General features: G+C 37.4%; 1 protein-coding gene across 1 annotated transcript in view; it reads left to right on the plus strand.

The window, feature by feature from the left end:
* The window catches only part of MBTPS2 (membrane bound transcription factor peptidase, site 2), a 41,351-nt gene that overhangs the window by 734 nt on the left and 21,126 nt on the right, over positions 1–19,491 (plus strand). The window contains exons 2-8 of the mRNA XM_031060213.1: positions 2,764–2,770; positions 4,724–4,872; positions 6,582–6,720; positions 10,483–10,586; positions 13,033–13,160; positions 16,908–17,026; positions 17,856–18,036. Of these exons, the coding sequence (XP_030916073.1) occupies positions 2,764–2,770; positions 4,724–4,872; positions 6,582–6,720; positions 10,483–10,586; positions 13,033–13,160; positions 16,908–17,026; positions 17,856–18,036 (827 nt within the window). The remainder of the gene's footprint in view (positions 1–2,763; positions 2,771–4,723; positions 4,873–6,581; positions 6,721–10,482; positions 10,587–13,032; positions 13,161–16,907; positions 17,027–17,855; positions 18,037–19,491) is intronic.

Consider the following 19,491-nt stretch of genomic DNA (forward strand, 5'->3'; position numbering starts at 1 on the left):
CCGCGGGCTCTGAGGCGATCCCGGCCCCCGGCGCCCCTCCCGCCCCGCGGGCCGCCAGCCCCTGCTCCGCTTCTCCCGGTGCTGGGCTCCAAACGCCGCCCGGGAGAGTGCACGGGCTCCGGTCTGTGCTAAAGGACCGGGACCGCGGAAAGTTGGGGAAAACAGCTTTTAATAGACTGCTTAAGAGGCTCCGTGGCAGTTTAACGTGCTGTCTGGAGTTTATTATTAATTAAACCTAGCATACAACCTTGTAAGTTTGCGGTGTAGAGAGTATGTGCCTTATAATGATGATTTTCCTAAAAAATGTAAAAAGCAATGCATATTTATTTCTTTTGGATGTCTTTAGTTTTACTGGAGAAAATTTGAGACAGCACTCGATACAAATACTTCTTTAAAGAAATAAACTTTGGTCCTTGGAGAGTATTCGGAGACTCATTCTTTTCCTTCTGATATAGAGGGGAAGTTTTAAAAAGAAAATACACCAAGACATCATTTGTTAAATCTGGGATGCATCTGTGCATTGCTCAAATTTCATTAAGTGGTGTGGCATTGTTTTGGGTTCTTTTTTTTACAGATTTAGAGGTATGATTTCTAAGACATGACCGAAATTGCAAAGAATGCATACAAAGTAGGCTGTGTGCTGGTTAAATATGAGGAAAAATTAAATGAGAGGTTTGATCTGTAATTCTTAATTTTACAGTCCAGGAGCTGCATCTGTTTCTGCCAAGGCAGATAAAGCTTAGTGATACGAAAGTACAAAGTGTGCATTTTTTCACTCCTGTAAGATATAGGAAGAAATACAAGAAAAATCAGGTGCTTAGAAAACTTGGAAAAGTGTCTCCCCCTGCAATTGGGGAGCAAATGTAGCTCTGTTAGTGATGAAAGCTGATAATTGCAAAATACAGTTTGTACATAATGACAATAACAAATGCAGTCATTTACCTGAAGACTTCTCAAATTTTCTTGCAGCAAATCTATGTTAAGTATTAAAAAAAAAACAAAACCAAAACAGCATTGTTTTGAAACACATGAGGTTAGCCAGGTACCAGAAGAACGTGCTCTGACTGAAGGTCAGCCAGGAGGCTGCTGCTTCTCTTTTGGCTGCAGCTTTGTGTCTGGTGGAGGCTCTTGGGCTGTGAAGCAAGAACTGAGCTCAGGTACCAAACCAGCTGTTGTGCCATGGTGCTGAGACCATTTGCATCTCTGAGATTCTGAAGATCTCTTTCTGCATTCGACCATAAAATCATTCTCTTCTGTACATAAGGAGAGCCACTGCATTTCTTGCTGCAGCAAGAGAAGGAAAAAAACCCGCTGCACTGGAGCCTACTTAATGCCTGATTTATGTTGAAAAAGAAGGGGGCATGCCTAGAATTCTATAGCAAGCATGAGAATCCAGGAGTTAAATTTTAATTCTGATCTTTTAACTAAAAGTTGACCAAGGTTATTAATCCTCAGGAATTATGTGGGAGCTGTTGAGTTGCAGTGGTAGATCTCCTGTTGTACGTCTCAGTTGTAGGTTTCACTGTGAGTACCACAGTTGGAATGGAATTTGGATTAAATAACCAGATTTATATCATTAGGAAGCTCAGGTTGCTTGTTTTTCTGCTGGTACTGTGAATCTCCACCACCGTCACAACCCAAGGCTGCCAGCAACCACAGCAACATTGTACTGTTTAATTAATTGGACTGTTTGAATCTCAAATCACTTTCAGTGTAATTACACCAAGAGGATATACAGAGCATGAGTGAAAAGTAATGTGGGAGCACTTTTCCATGAGTGATCCTATTGATATTTTTGGCAAGAGAAGGATGTGTACTGTAACTTGCAGTTAATGTTTATTCTGTAAACCTCTTCAGTGTGCAATATTTTTTGCTCAGTTTGTTCCCTTACTAGTTTTGTTCAGATTTTAAGTATTTTATTTTGGCAGTCTCACTCCTAGACTACAATATAGAAATTATAATTGTGTATAAATGTATTTTTGCCCAGCTAAATCCGCATTTTATAATATTGCTAGAACTAAAAGATACATGTGTGTCAGGAAACTAAAGCTATGCCAAATCAAGCTGGAATTTTGAATGTTAAGTCTCCCTTGTTGCTCCTCGTTGTACTACTGCCACCAGTATTTTCATTGAAGCTTGGATTCTGTAAGAGAGAATCACTCAGACCCCTAAATTCCTTCTCCCCAGCATCCTAAGTCATCACATTTCATCCTGCCTGAAAGATCAGGAACAAGTGAAGTGCAGGAGGTTGTCCCTCCTTCTGCTGTGGGAAATAAAGGATGCATTAGACACGTTCAGTCAAGGTTGGCTCTCAGCTTTTAAGGTCAGGAAGCTGAAATGATTCAGAGCTCTTGAAGAGATTTTGCCAGCAGAGAAGAATGTTAAGGACTCCTGCTTGCTGGCAGGTACCTGTGGAGCTCCTGTGTCCAGCAGGTGTCCAGCATTTTAAAGGCTGCATAAATAAATAGGTGTAGCCTTTATAGTAAAAACTAATCTATCAAATTAACTAATCTCTTAGATCTCAAGGAAGCAGGGCCAAGGCCTGTGTGGAAGCAGCTTGAAATGAAGCATACAAGGGCATGAGGGTGTGTGTTTAATGTGGTGATCCCACTGAGATCAGGACAGAAGTAGCAAAACTTTGAAAAGATATTTTTAACATATTTTGCAAAAGTTTGCAGCCATTTAGTGATCATGAATAACATTTACACAACATATGAGCACAAAAGAAAAATTTTTGGTACCTTTCTTTTCCACATTTGACAGCTGTATGGTCAGTGATTCCATATTCCTCATGGAAAACTTTGTACTTATTTATGTCTTGCTAGGACAGTGAAGCTGTGATGTTGCTGGAATGAATTCTAAGGGATGAAATTTTGGCAATTCTAGGGGAAAAAAAATGGGGTTTGCATGAGATAGAAGGAACACATTTTCAAGTGTCAAATCAATCTATCTGATTAACTTTATTAGAATAATATATTAGGGTTGTTCTGAGGTTTTTTTTGACTGTGTGAATGAATAGGACTTTGTTTTGTATTTCACAAAAGACAGTTTCTCATATCAGGGATTCTTAATGATGTATGTATTTTTGTTCTTAATTATCTGGTAGATTATGTGAGGTCTTTTTCTTTGTTTCCTTGGCTTATGTATCACTTATTGTGTACAAGTCTAATCATCTTTGTGATCTCTTCTGTTATCATTAGCAAAGGCTGATATGATTGTGGACACTAAACTTAATGATACCACAGGTAGTGAGTGGTATTGATGGGAGTGCATTACAGTGAAAATTTCTGTTGGTGTCCTCAGCTGACAGAATGAAAATGTGGCTGAAATCAGTAGGGTGAAGGAGGAAATGATACAGAAATATATAGGCAGAAAGGATAAATGGTGTAATAGGTGGTACGTGAACAATGGCTCAAGTAAATGGGTCTCACAGCTGAGGAGATTTGTTATTTGAAATCAACTTTTAGTGTTCAAGATTTAATTAATTTGACAAAATGAGAAAATTTGACAAAATGACAAAATGAGAAGTGTGCAGTATGAGATCCTCAACCCCTAGCACCACTGTGGTGCAGGGCAGGAGGAATGCAAGGAATTGGCAAGTGCTAAATTTGTTCAAAGGACCACAGACAAGAGCCAGAAACTTGTGGAGTTCCTTGTTGGGGAGGAGAAGGGAGCCTGTTGTGAAGTGCACATTCTGGATGTCTTCAGTAGGTGCTGCTGCTTGTGGGGATCCTTGGGAACAGTGCTCCAGTTCAGACAGCTCCAAAGACTTGTCTGGATTTTATCAGAGACACTCCTACCTTGGGAACTGCCCAATGTCAGAAGGCTCAAAGCTCACCTGTGCTTTTCCTGAGCTCTGAGTTCCTCCAAGGAAAACATTCCTTCACCTGGGTTTCTGACACAAGCTTCCATGAAGCAGGTGACTAAAGCCTATTGAGAATGCAGGCACCATAAAGTAAAGTTAGCAATTGCAAAAACCATGTCTATTGGTCTATAATTTAAGGTAATGCTGCAGATAAGTATTCATAGGTCACATTTCTCATCAAGAGAAATCTTTGGAATTAGCGGAAGTGTCTTGAAATGCTGTGAAGTTGCCATAATGAAACTGCTATTGCAATACAGGTTGAGAATTTCAAATTCCTTGTGGTTTTTTGTTAGCCTGATCAGATATTCCAGATCCTCTTTAGGCATAATATTTGTGTTTGAAAAATAGACCTTGTTTTTATCCTTACTAACAGGTATCTGCAATACTGAGCCATATCTCATCTGTATTAGAAAGTTTTTTTCAGCTGGAGACAAAATGTTTCATTATAGTGGTTTTTAAAATGTTTATTGTAATATAATTACATGTTGAAAGAATACCATCAACAGTCTCTAGCCTTCTAACCAGAAAGTAGAACTACTGAAAGGGATTTAACACTAGGAAAGATGATGCAGGACCTTGTTTGTCAGATAACTCTGGATACCCAATCTCTCTCACAAACCTACAGATGTTGGAAATAACATCAGAACAGTGACATAACTTTTATGACGTTACATGTGACATAACTTTTTCACATTACATGTCACACCTACCTATATGTCAAAATGTAAATAAGGTGTAGGACATTTACTTGAAATTATGTATCTGTTTTTATATAAACAGATCACCTTTACTGCTTGGTCACATTACAAAATCTTCCTCGAATGTTTTGGTCAAACTTGGTTTTCTGTTGTTTTGCAGTCCTCCAACTCTCTGAAGGCGTCCTATGAGGACTGGCTGCTGACGTACGGCCTGAGCGTCTCTCCCTTCCACCTGCGCTGGCAAACCGCGCTCTTCAACCGCCAGTTCTACAACTGGGGGAGATGGAAACCCAAATTTCTCTACTTATGGTACCAATTCAGCCTCCTTTTTCTTCTGTCAGAGTCAACAATTGAACAGTTGTGCCTTTCAGCATTAGAAGGGCAGTGGGTAGACATAGATATTTTAATAGGCTAATGATTAAACCACTTGGAGTGGTTGCTCTAATTGTACTGTGCCAGTATAAGTATTTAACCTCTTCTAAAAAATACATAAATGTAATACAGGTTGCATTTTGAGATTCTATAAAACTAGAAATCCTTAAACTATTTTTATGTGTGGTTTGAAGTATGCATAGTTCTGAAGAGTACTGCTGTTACATGCAATACTGCAATACAGAAGTAGGTCTGAAAGCAGCTGCTCAGATCCTAGATCATTCCCAGTGCTGTAGATTTAGCTCTCCCAGTCGCTACAGTTTACAAAGTATTCAGAGCCAGCCATGTACCTGTAGTTAATCATTGCCCAGACATTCAGCAATGATACCTGCTCAGGAGCACCTTGCTTACCTTCTGTCTTTTATCTGCCTACACCTTTCCCTGCAAAGGTGCACAGTGCTGGGAATGGGTAGATAAGTAGGGTGGTCTAATATGGGTGCTCCTGGACTAGTTTAGAAACTATTCTTCAGTTGCCTTCCTAGCATTACTTTGTATCTGAAAATATAAAATTAGTAAGGTTTGAATTTATTTTCATTTCCTGTATTGCTACCCTCAGTGAGATAGTAATAAAAGAGAGGTCTGCTTCAAATTGGTTTCTCTAGTATGTAATGATTTTGTAATAATCAGTCTGAAATAGCTCTATATCAATTACAATTTTTAATGTGTATAATTTATTACAGTATAATGTTTCCACTAGTCTCTTTAATTAACATTACAAGTACATGTTGCTTAAAATAAATCTACTAATTCCCAGTGAGCTTCATTAAGGTTGATACGAGAATAGTTGAGCTGTTAAGAGAGGAGGAAGGATTGGTAGTGAGGTGTATGTGCTGGATTTGCAGCATGGAAGTTTTTTTAGTTAGAAAAAAAAAGAGTTATCACATCCTTCAGCTATAGGACAGTGTAAAATAAAAATAATAATATTAATGCTGAATAAAAATTTGTCACTAGGCAGAGTGACATGAATTGAAATTATTTTCAACATTGATTTTAATGAAAAATTGGTGAGGAGAAGAACAATGTAGCTTAAGAAATTGGTGTTAATGTGGTTTTGCAGTTGTACTTTTTTAGTTGCTCTTTAATAAAGGTTCAGTCTCATTTATTGTTCTTTAGCCCGTTTTATTGTTTGTTGGAATGATGCAAAACGTACTGAAGAACATAAGCTGCCCCGTAATTTGATCCAGGTCTGTATTTATGTGATGCTGTCATGCAGCATGGCAAATTATACATTGTTAGTTACAAGTTTCTATATTCTTATAAACTTATATATTCATTGCTGCAGGCAAGTTACATGTATTGGGTAACTGAATAAAAGTATTTGAAAATTGATCAGGATATGGTTTGGAGGTAGAACATTTATTAAACAAGGAGAATATAAGTTACTAGTGTTATTAGTGTATATTATTGTTGATAGTTTCCTTAAGTGTTTTTGTACTAGATTGTTGGTGAATTGTGGTAGCATCAGGTAAGTTTTGCCCTGTGTTTTGTGCAGTAGCTTGTGCTGTAAAGCAGAGATTTACATAGCCGGAGATGACACCCTTTTTCTCTCAGCTATGCATTGCTGAACTCTTTGCTTCTCTGTATAGGTTCAGCATAGGAATGGTGTTTGGAATAGTTGCCATGTTTGGCTCTGTTATTCTGCTTGGGAAGACCCTGCTGCAAACACTGACCCAGATGCTCACCGAGGCTCCAAAAGCCCAGAATGATCGAATGTTGCAAGTTGTGGTGAGTGTTTGCTCCTCAGGTCTTTGTTTGAGAACTGTGTACAGATATAAAGCAGCTTCTTAAGGGGGTATGGGATGCTAAAATATTCCTATGCAAGAATGACCCAGCTCCTGATGTCCATCTACATGAAAATGTGCTGGTTTTTTACCAGCCTTAAAAATGGGAGAGTGGGTATAGAAAAAGGGAAAATGAAGGCAAACATGTGGAAGAGTTTATGTTAAAAATCCTCAGGAGTGGGAATTGGATAATCATTTTGAAAAGCCCTAAATTATAGTACTAAGAATAAAATTATAGTACTAAGCATATAAAACTGAGTTAAGAACTCGTTTCCTGCAAGCTGTGCAGTAGGCTCTGGTGACCTTACAGTTTGCAGAGCTCATACATAATTGACAAGAGGAGACAAGTTCTGTTTCTTTTAATACAATAGAAAACAGCAGTGGAAAAGGAAAGAAGGGCAAAAAACTTCGTGTGATAGTAGAAGCAAAGAATCATTAGTGAGGAGGTATTTTTTGATTCTTCAAGGACTTGTGACTTAATTTACTATGTGAAATTTCAAGTGCTGTTTCTGGCAGTATCAAAGTTCAATGATATATTTAATTGTTCTGTGCATTTCTGGTGCTGGACAATATATTGTGTGGTTTTAGAATGGAATGTATTTCACAGGATAGGGGAGATTGCAAGTACTGTCTTTTTAATCTCTTTGCATGGCAGTAGTGGAAGAACTGACATTGCCTTGCAACAGTTTTAACCTGGAAGGATTCCTAGTCACCTTTATTATACCATGAGTGCAATGTGGCCAAAATGTATGGTCATTTTCCTAAAATTCAGAAAGTGTTATTGGGTTGCTCTGCCTTTTGCTACATGGCTTAGAGCAGAGGTGCCCAGCCACGTTACTCTATTTAAGTACTCAGCTCTTCAAGTTACCACATGTTGGGAATTGTGTGCAGACACAACTGACCTTCCTGTAAGCACTAAACTGACTGCATGCAGCTAGACTGGCATGAGTGCAGGAAGCCTGATTTAGCATGTGCCATAAACGCAGTGCCTTTGGGTGGCTGGGTCTGTTTCCCACAGGCAGAGTGAATATACAGAGTTCGGTGTGTGTTGGAAAAAGCAGACAGTGAGACCTGAAGGGGAACCACTGTCACTGCCACTGCTATCCCCTGTCCAGAGCCTGCTCCTGAATTACCTCCAGGGGCAGACAGGAGTGGGCAGTCTGTGCATCTGGGAGGGCATGAGCTGAACATGAGACAGAAAATTTTGTAATTTACATTCCTACAGGATCTGTCCTAACATTTCTGGAGTTCCTTTACATCTTCATTTTCTGAGGTCATTGTATGGATCCGTCCACTTTTGTGACCCCAGAGTAAAGTGGTCATTGACAATATATTGCTCTTTGGAGAAAATAACACAGACACAACCAAAGTAAAGATGAGCCTTTGGAATTAATCTGGTGTAAACTGGAACAATGAAAGTAGAAAAGTAGGATAATGTTCACAATTTCAATGTGGACTTGTTTCCTCAGTGACTGCCTCCTGGCAATATCACTGCATTCAAACCAAGGATTGACTGGCTCTGAAAACAGTTTAATAGATAGGAATAAAGTCATGCGTGGGGATAAGGTTACTTCTCCTAAGTTGTGGTTCTCTTCCTTTCTTACCTCATTCTTTCATTTTTGAATGGTCACGGTTGTACAATTCTGCCTTTAGCAAGTTTCAGGTTTTTTTTTAAGGGGAATGTGCTAGTGTAAATTGCCACCAAAAAGAGATTTATGTGGTTAGAGGTGAAGAATGACTTAGGAGGATCTTCCCATTAAAATTGTTTACCTGTATTTGGCTGCCTGGAAGAGAGCAAATTAGTTTTAAAAAACCCAACAAAACCTCACTTTTTCTTTGTAAACCTAATTTTAGCCTGTGGCTTAAAGCTGTTTAGCCTTTACCCTCTGGGTGTGGAGAGAGGGAGAAACAGTTGTACTTATATTTTATTAAGATTTTTATATGCTTCCTCTTTTGTTCAGTCACGTACTTGATGTAAAATACCTGTTTATAGGTAACTGGGCTCTTTCTCTTCAGCTGCCCCCTCCTGTGTTGGTTGCCTACTGACAAAAGTAGGAAAGAGGCAGATTAGTTACAAGCAAAGGATCTTCTTTTACTAAAGGCATTTCCAGAAGGCCATAAAATACAAGCATGCTTTTTAACAAAATACTGCTATTGATTGCAGAACCCTTCATGAGAGGTAACTTCTGTTTTAGGTGAATCTTAAAATAGTTTCTTTGACGTAAAGTCTGAAAGCATCTGGTTCTGTGTTCTAGCAGGCTGTAGTCATGATGGAATGGAGATGGCAGCTCTTGCTGCTGCCATCTGTCCTCCCACTGCAGAGGCAGCACCACTGAAGTGATGCATTAGTGCCACCAGCTGATGTTGTAATGCAAGCAATGATGTTTCAGAAATGAAGTGTGGCTGTCTTTCATGCTGTGAGATACCAAGCTGAGCCAGTTAAGGTAAATTCCTTGGTCACCATCACACTGGACAGAATTTGTGAGGTGATTAACATTAATAAATCCTTTTGAAGGATTTAATTTAGCTAGATTGTCTCAACCAACTCTTGTAGAGTTCTGCTACATGAGTAGGTAAATGTATATAAGTGAAGAATGTGCAGGACTGAACAAAGGTAGAATACAGCCTACCTAGTTGGATGTGCTGCCTTTTGTTTTCCATGATGCTGGGTTTTACAGAGTTCTGTAGACAGGCCAGGAGTTTTTGCCCACAGCATCTCTTTTGTGAGGCTGGATTGCAATTGATGTTGTGTTCACATCACAGCATACCGGAGTGCAGCCTGCCTTGAGTAGAAAAAGCTGTAGATCTGACAGGAGAAATGTCCCAGAGCAATCCTGCTGCAGCTCAGCAGCTGAGGGTGATGGAGCTGAGCAGGAGGAAGGAGGAGATGGTTCCTCGTGCTTTGACTAGTGACCGCTTTGAAGCTTGTCTGGAAGCAATTGGTGTCTCATGACAAGCACAGTGAAGGACCTGGGAGTGGTGGGAATCTACAGCAATGGGAAGAATATGAGGGGCCTGCATATTATGTCTTAGGTAAATTAAAATAGTATGCTCATTTCAATATGGGGGTTTTTTAAGGTTAAATTGCCATGTGTAGACTACCAAAACCTGAAGAATAGATGAAAATTACTTTTTTTTTCTGATGCTGTAAACTGCAATAATTTTGTGATTTGTATAGGAAGAGAGAAGGAAGAGACGGACTGTTCAGCTGTCAACTCATTTTTGAATTTTTCATGTTCATACTTTTTGGAGTGCCTTACAATTTTTATTATTTTCTTTTGAAAGGTGGATCTCTTCTATAGCTGTGTGACTGGCTGCAGGAAATTGTAAACTAATGCTCACAGTGTCAAACCTGTTTCATTTGAATGGAAGTCTGTGTACAATTTTATAAACTTCTCGAGCTTGATATAGAGTAGGATTTGTTTGGTCAGAGCTGTGGGGAATATATAGGGCAGAGAGAAGGCTTTTGTGCCTGGAGAGCTTTTTAATGTTCCACAAAAGAATATATATTTAATATACTTTAAAACACAGTGAATAAGTTGGTAAAAGAGGTGCAAACTGATCGTGCTGCATTGAGAACAGCCCCTGTTCTACCATGGGTGTGAAGAAGTGAGTGAGAGCAGCAAATTTAGGAGCAGAATGATTTGTTTTTGTACCTCTTGTTTTCCTCCTGTGTTTTGTTTTGTTGTCATGCCCACATCAACAGGTGCCTGGTGTCAATTTGCCCATCAGCCAGCTGACCTATTTCTTCTCTGCAATCCTCATCAGCGGTGTGATACATGAAGTCGGCCATGGGGTGGCAGCTATTCGGTAATTTGTTTTGCTTTTGTGCTACTCTGACAACAAAGCCAAATATTCCAGAGCAGTTACCTAGCCGTGAATGTTGTTAGCCCTGCTTTGTTTTATCTAGAGAGTCTGTTTAGTCTGTAATTCCTTCCTTAGATTTGAAGTTTGGAAGGGTGTACAAATTAGGGATAGAGTTTTAGTACAGTGTCTATTATACAGATCATGAGAAGGGACTTCTGCTGTGCAAATATAGCATCAGGTTTAAAACTATTTTTTTTTTAAGTGGCCCTGTTTCTTATACAGCAATTTAATTTCTGTGCTTGTGGAACTTGAACTCATACTATTGCACAGTGATACTTTAAAACAGATTTTTAATTGATTTGTTTAAACATAGCTCATGAAATATGGTATGAACAGGTTGAAGCAATAACTTAGTCAAATGTGATTTGTCCCTGTTAACCTCAGTGATTTATTAGCTTTGATCAAAAATTATATTATTAATGTCCTTAACTATGATAATTACTTCACCAAAATTATTTGACAGGTTAGTCATTACTGTTAAATGCCACTTTATCATAAGAAGGTTAAGCAGTGATTACTGGGATCCTCCACATTTCTCCTGGGCAGTGTCATTCTCTCTTCTTTGAGCATAAAGCCCTAAATTGTTTCTCTGATTTTCCTGAATATAGGAAGTCATGACTGCATTTTAACCCATATACTACCTTTTTTGTAACCCCAAAGGTTCTCACTCAAAAGAATGGTTTGAGAACCTCTGTGTTTCATACGCTCTGCTTGTCTTTCAGCTTTCTTCCCTCAAATATTCACAGGGAATTTTCTGTGGAGGATGAACCTTTTGCTTATGCCATCACAGGAAGAAGCAACAAAATTTTCTTTCTAGTGCATGTTGCTGGCAGACTGCAGAGAAGCTAGGAGTTACTACATAGCTCTTTTTAAGCAGAAAGAAAGAATAATTCTTGTATCTTAATGGTGTGATATCTTTATTCAAGGTCTAGAGCAAAGGCTTTGAATATTCAATTTTGGGTTATATTTTTGTCAAAAAATTATTTTTCCAGCTATTTCCAGAGGAGAAATTAGTTGGTCCAATGTACATTGGTGGCCAATGTTGCTGCTGCTGTTTTCTTCTTGACTTTTTTATTCTCTTTCTGGCACAGGTTGTGTCTATAGTGCTGTTACTGTAAATTCTCAAGGTTTCAACTTCACTAAAAAGCTGTGCTCTGGACAAATTTTAATATTCTGGCAAGTCACTTAGCCTTCCTGAAATCTAATACATTTTTGCCAACTTCAGTTCTAGAAAGCAATACCTGTGAACTATAAGGGCTTAAATATTTGAGCCTTAGCTTAGTCAAGGTTCATACCAAACAAGTCTTTTTCTTCCTCCCTGTGTATCTTCTACCCAAGTCATGAAATCCTGAACAGGCATTAAACTGCCTATTATTAATTGGTAGCATGATATGAGTTAGCTCCACAGTATTAGTGTGAGACTTAATTCTGAATAGTTTTGTATAATTCTTTGTCTTCTTTTGGTGTTTATACACATTAAATAGATAAATGTAAATAAGGAAAAGGTTAGACTCAGTATATTGTCTAAGTAAAGATAGAGGATTAGCTGATCTCTGCCTGGTTTGTCTTGGAACATGATTTTGCCATGACTCTCTTAAGTCCCTTGTACAATTTCTAGCTTCAAAAAACTTTAATGTGTATGTTCCAAAAATTCCATTTAAAAGTAATTGCAAAACCCTTGGAAAAAATATTATCTGTATAGTAGTGTCAGCTACTAATATATTTCAATAGAATCATGGAGTGTTATGGTTTGGAAGGGCATTAGCATATGTCGTTTTAACCTCTTGACTTGTTTTCATTTTTTCAGATGACATTTCCCTCATTTTTGTTAGTTTACAATGTACTCTAAGGTCCGTTTAGGAGAAACAGAGGAATTTAAATTTCCAGAACTGTGGAAGTATTTTTTTAAAAGGAAAGCAATTGATTCTTGCAAATATTTTTACATAGATGAGTTTGAAACTGCTTCTTACAGGCTACCATTTTTTTACTTATAAGAGCAATTACCCCAAATGTTGAAATATATGTTAACATGGAAGTTAGCTAGGTTTTTAAAAATTATTTTGTGTGTTACTGTTACCGGGAGACAGAAGAGAAGCTGAACTTGCCCTTTATGTTTTTACCAAACTTAAAAATGTGTAGTGCTTAGAAGTGGCAACTACTGCAGAAAACGTCCTTTAGTTTAATTATCTGTGAATTACTAATAGTATAAAAAGTAAATTAGTTTTATAATTATAATTTAGTCATTCTTGTTGTCAAAAACTGTGTGCTTTGTAGAATCTCTCAGTTACTCGTTTGTTTGCAGTTACATCACTTCACTTTTCTTCCCTCTCAGTTACTCATTTGTTTGTTTGCAGCTACATCACTTCACTTTTCTTTTCTTCTTTTTAAGAGAGCAAGTACGATTTAATGGATTTGGAATTTTTATCTTCATTGTCTATCCTGGAGCATTTGTTGACCTCTTCACAACTCACTTGCAGTTGATATCTCCTGTTCAGCAGTTAAGGATATTTTGTGCAGGTAATAGTTTGTGGATTTTTATTAAATCTTTGCTTAGCACCATTCTAAGGCATCATTGTGAATCTTTGATTGAATATTTAAGGTTTAGAATGAGTAAGTACCAAAGCTTCTCTTTACCTAATGGTGATCCTTCTGTTCTTGACCTGTGTTGGCATCTCAGAGAATCATTTGATCATTTCTGTCCTTATTGGGCTACTTTCTGGGCTAGAGATGTCACTTTCTGGGATCTTAAATGATTGCAAATTTCCTGACTTGAAGAACTTTATTCTATTCTAGATCCAATTCAGAATAGCTGTGCATAAGAAATTCCAGTTGTGTGGTTGGGGAAAAACCGGTTTCTGATGTTCCTCTCATTAGAAAGAGCTCTTGCATTAGGTGTAGGAGTTCCTCTGTGGTTTTTGTTTCTTTCTTCTTTGGGATGTTTCTGCACATTGTATTGCCTAAGTAGCAAAGCCTTGGAGCACACAAGCTGGGAAATACCGAGCCAGAATGGTGCTATGAGAAAAATGACTTCCTATCAACACAGGTCAACGTCCTTGAACAATTCACTACTGTTTTCTGCAATAGGAACAATCTATTTTTCAATAGTATTGTGATTTTCACTGACCTGTGAGTTGTGTTATTGTACAGGTCACTGTGTTTTGATGTTGCCATCAGGAGGAAATAAAGGTTAAAACACAAACATCCAAAGAGGGTCGTAGCTTATGGTTCCAGATAACCTCCAGATGGTTTTGAATTGATGTTTTCTGAAGTCTCTGGCTACTGTTGAGTAGAGCCTCATTGCTGTGAAAAGTCCAACTGAGACGGTGTTGTTCTGCCTGAGCCCCTTGTATGACTATTTCTAGAGACAAGGTGGCTCCCAAAAAACTGAAATAGAGATAGAAAAGTTATCATCTTGGTTCAGTTCTTGATGCTGATGTTTTTTTCTGTCGCAGGCTACTAGCCAGCCTGTTGTAATGTTTAGTTATTAACTTTGTTTCTTGAATATTGTATCTAAAACATCATATAGAGGGTGAGCATACAGAAACCTTTAGCATGCATGTTTTCAAGCTTTCATAAATCAAGTAAATAATTACAAATGCTAGGTAAGTAAATATATCTGTATTCCAAATACCCAAATCAACAAAAATCATTCACATACAATAAGCTAACTTTTAGGAAGCCCTGTTTCTCAAATTAATCTGTTTCCATTTCCATCTACTGGGAACAGAACTGAAAGAAAAGGCATACTGAATTTCAAAATGGTTTCCTTACATAGATTCCTGAGACATTAGCTAGAAAAATAGAATTCTAAGGCGTGATAGAAAATAATTGTTTGCGTGTTTGATGACAAGCAAACACCTGTAATTGTTTCTCAGGAAACCTGAAATAGGGGAATACAAGGCAGGAGCAAACATGTTGCAAGACTGGTCAGCATGAATGGCTTGCTTTCAGTTAGGTATAAGAAAAAAATGCATTTTTTCACAGTTTATGATTGATATGCTTCAGAACTAGGATGTTTGGTAATGATAAAATGCAATATTCAGTAAACAACCAATTTCTTTTATTTGTCAGAACAGTTGAATGAACCTATTCCTGGTGTTCAGAAATTTGAATTTAGGGAGATACGCTGATATTTTTGTATAGCAGCTAAGTAACAGGGCTAGACTAGAGGCCAATACCAAATATTCTTTTTGTAGTCCAGCTATAGTCTGGAGATTAAAGATATATTTTTTGTACAGCAGATGGCATCATATCTTCAAGAATAGGAAATGAGTGTTCTTGTAAGATTTGTGATATTTATAGCATAATTCCATGCCTATTAGATAGATGAAAAGGGATTCTGTGCAGCACCTTCTCATAATTAGTTCAAATATTTGTTTTACTTTTTGAGATAATTTTTAATACATTTAATCTTGTCTTTAACAGGAGTTAAATGTTTTTGGTTTTCTTAATTAAATAATAGTTAATAAATTATTTTAAGGTGTTTTAGGGTTGTGTGAAGTGTCTCTTCTCAAATGTAAGGAATTAGATGTCCAAGGATGAGGCTGTTTTAGCAAGATGAAGTTGAAGGTAGACTGAGCAGTGTGCCTCTACAGGTATTCTGATTTAGAGCATGTTTATTTTTCTGTGGATCACCTGGGATGAGCTTATAAACCTTTCTATTTTAGACTTCTTGCCGTATTCCACGCAGCAAATGGTGTCAATTTTGGTAGCAAGGCCCTTTTTTCCTGTTTGAAAATATTCCTTGTCACTCTCTAGCAGTCCCATCACCTCTTATTATTTTAAGGGTTGGGATTTTTTTCAGTTTACTCTGTGTAGCAGCCACACTGTTGAAAATAATTTTGTTTCCATTTTACATTTTTTGTCTTTTGTTAAGCTGAAAAAATATTTTTAAGACAAAAAGGTTAAAACAATAAAGTTAAAATATTTGCTCACTACTTCTAGATTTGTTGCAAATAAATGTGTGTATGTGAGATAAGGAGAATGGATTACAAAAACATTTCCTCTATCTGAGTGCCTTTCCATGAGATACAATTAAAACTATAGAAAAAAATTACTTTAAGAAGCATGTACCAGTGGAAATGGCAGCTTACTTCAAGGACTCCAAAAATGTTTCTCATTTCTCCAGCAATACAAGTGTGAAAGAAGATGAAGTGAGATGTGGAGATAGACAGGGGACATAAGTCTGCCATATGCTATGATTTCTGTGTTATAGACACTGCAGGAAAGATAGGTTGAATACATTTGTATTTATTGTATATTTAGTTGAATTCCTGTGCTGTAACTGCACTGTGAGTACAGAATTGAATCAAACTCCTCACAACATGATGAAGGAAGAAGGAAATAAAGACTCTTCAACACTGAAAAGCGTTCCTGCATTGTTCATACAAAACTGTTTGTCCGAGAACACAAACTAATGAGAAAATTTGTGTAGTGCTGAATGTGGAAAGCCACAAAGCTTTGATGATGAGCACCAGCTGTGTCTTATAATAGTGGCTCATTGCTTCTTATGGAGAACCACATACTATAACGATGGCAATTGCAAATATGTTCCCCAAAACAACGTGTCAGGAAGTGCTGCTGTTTCTTGATAGGATTTTAGGTCCATATTTTCTTGTAGAAGAAGCTATTTTTTTCAAATAGTTTCCTAAATTCATTTGGCACATATACATGTAATAATTTTAATTTAAATAATATAGGTTACCATCATAAATACTGAATTACAAGTAAATTTCAGACATCTTGCTCTCTAGGACAAACAGTATTTATTCAAAAATAAGTCCATTTATTGAAATTCTTAATTTCAACAGTTTATTGTGGTAGAAGGTAACATGTAATTCCACTGGGTTTTCTTTAAATATTTATGATTGAAGACAACTCTGTATTTTAATAATTGATTCAGAAGCCCAGTTTCTCTTCTAGGTACATTACCCTCTCATACTTAAAAAAGTAGTGGTACATAAATCTTAATCTGGTGGAATGACACCTTAGAAATGGATTTACTGCTCTCCTGTCTTTTTTGATAGTATAATTCTCAGGGGCTTAAGAGTTTTCTCTAAAACTCCCTTACAAAGGGGCGTTATAGAAACTAAAGTTGGTAATCTATGTACTCTTCTTTTATGCCTATGTTCACAAATTAACTTTTCATTTATTCTCGAAGTAATAATTTCAGGAAAGTTAATCAGAAGGCAGCTGTAGGATCATTTAAAAAACAGCTTTTTGTTATTAGTGTTTATTTAGAAACTTTTTTTGCCTTCTTTTTAGGGGTGTGGCATAATTTTGTTCTTGGTGTTGCCAGTTTCATGGTGTTGTTTCTGCTGCCAGCCATTCTTTTCCCTTTCTATTACACGGGTGTTGGGGCACTTGTCACTGAGGTAGCAGAGGTAAGAAGGATATTTGCTGTTTCCATGTTATATGCTTTGTGATCTGAAATGTACCTGTATCTCTGATTATCACAATCAGAATTGGTCAGTGCAGCTCTTTGCAGAATCTGATATACTGAACTTCTTGCTTAAAGGGTTTTCTTTCAGTCTCATGTATCTTAGTATTAGTAAATAAAGGAACATGATGTGAATAATCATAGACTAGTTAGCATACTATAAAACTGTTGAGACATTTGTGATGAGTTTGCAGGTTTATTTCTGGTTTTAACTGTTTTTCAGTGTTGGCACAAAGCAAATCTACTGGAAATTGTGTTATCACTCCAGTTACTGCTATCTTTTTTCAATGTTAAAGATTATTTTGAGCTGATTTCCTTGTTTGGTCAGCTGGAAGCAAAGTAGAGATAGACTTCTGGGATTCTGGAAAGGAATGATTTTTTTTCTGATGTAAATACAGCACAGTTGAACAGCAGACCTGAAAGGTTTCAGTCTTTCTTGGACCTAAAAGTCAATTGATAAAGCTCATGAGAGAGTGGCATTTATAATGCTTTATTACCTTTGAAAATATAGTTACACCTGCTTTCTTGAAAAGTTTAGGGTATTAATTTAAGTTACTTGAACTTAATATGTTGTGAGTTTTCTTACCATTTTGACCTACATGAAAATAATTACTCAAATTTTAAGATGTGTCCAGGACATCTGAAGACTTCCCTTTCCTTCCCCCCCATTTTTTAGTGTCTTAACCTAAAGATTTCATAGTATACACAGAACAGTAAACTAATCCTTGTTTATCCTCCCATAGTAATATGACTGGCTTCACTGTTCTTCTCAGGATTCTCCTGCCAATGGACCGAGAGGTCTTTTTGTGGGAGACCTTGTCACTAACCTACAAGACTGCCCAGTTTATAATGTGGAAGACTGGAATTCCTGTCTGGGAGACATTTCAGAGAAGTCACAGGTCGGCTACTGTGTAAGTGCAGCCACCCTACAGCAATTAAGCTTTCCAGCTAGAGGTATGACTTAAGGTGCTCTCCTCATTGTTTTGTATGTTAATTAATCTATATTTTAATTTAATCATGTCTTAAAGACTATTTTGGATTTAGAATTTGTTGTTGGGGTCAGATTTATTGTAAGTCAAATCTGGTGTCCTGTCTTAAGCAATTACCAATGTGTCATGCTGTTTTGTGAAATCTGAGAGAGGGCTACACGTAGGAATTTCTCTTGTCTTTCAGTCATCTTGTACAAATATCCTGTATGATCTGAATAATAATATTTGCTTCTTTAGGATATTGCAGAACTTTGTTCTTAGCAGTAGTACAATTATCTCCTCTGTTTTAAGTTCTGTAAAATGGATCAAATCAGTGATCTTTTGCAGATGTAAATTTCATGTTACCTCACAGCTTTGATCAGCATGACATTGCAAATTATATGATTTAACCCAATGATGTGCTTTATTATGGCCATTTCTTCAGATGTGTCTCCCTATAGGGTTTTATGTCATTGCCCATAAACTCAGTTTTGTCTGGGTTGCACATACTGCTTCTGGAAGTCAGTCTGCTTCCTTCTGTTTCCTTTTATACATTAGAGTGCTTGTTACTCTAAGGGCTTATCCCCAAGAAACTGGAAAAAAAAAAGAACTGAACTAGAACAATAAACAAAAATTGAGTAGAACAAAAAACAACAGTCAAGTTAAATTAGCTGAGTGTCTTGTGACATGCCCTGAAGCTCTCTAAAGTTTCTTTCATGCAAGCACTCATGGAAACTGAATTCCAGAAGTAAGGGGCTGCTGCTGAGCAAAGCTTGTGGGAGGTTATTCCCACAGCTTGAAAATTGTCACTGCATTTTTCCATCATCCTGGAAATAAACAGGAGGTCTGGCAACTCGACTGTCTTTGGTTTTGATGCACTGTAGAATTTCTGTGACTCTGAAACAAAGTTGGGGTTTTTTTTTAATTATGCAAAGAAAGTGATCATATAGCTGATACTGAGATAAATATTTGAACTGGAAACTAGTGGAGTATGGGTAAGAACCTGCTTTTAGAGGTCTGACACTTTGAATTACGCCTCTGAAGAGGAGTGCAACTTTGGCCCATGCTTTCATCTGGGCAGGGATGGCAAGAACCAATTCTCAGATGTTGTAGGTATATATATCCTCAGATTCTGCTGTTCTCTGAAGTGCAATTTTGGAGTCATGGGTAATAAAACTGCATATTTTGCAGATGAACTAGTCCTATTTAGATTGGAACACTAGAGGCTTAGTGCTGGAGATTCAATATTGCTTCCTAGCCTGGTTGCTGTATTGTGTTAGCAGTCCATTGTCCCCATTGCTGCCTTCTAATCAGACCAGTCTGTCTGCATTTTCAGAGTCATAAGCCTCCAGCAGTGAGAAATATTCCTCTGAAATTAAATGAATTCTGTTTGGTCTTGAGCAGCTGTCATTTATCAAAAATTTGACAGTTCACAACTTGA

The sequence above is a fragment of the Geospiza fortis genome, unplaced genomic scaffold (genome assembly GCF_000277835.1).
Source record: "Geospiza fortis unplaced genomic scaffold, GeoFor_1.0 scaffold161, whole genome shotgun sequence".
In the NCBI taxonomy this organism is placed as follows: domain Eukaryota; kingdom Metazoa; phylum Chordata; class Aves; order Passeriformes; family Thraupidae; genus Geospiza; species Geospiza fortis.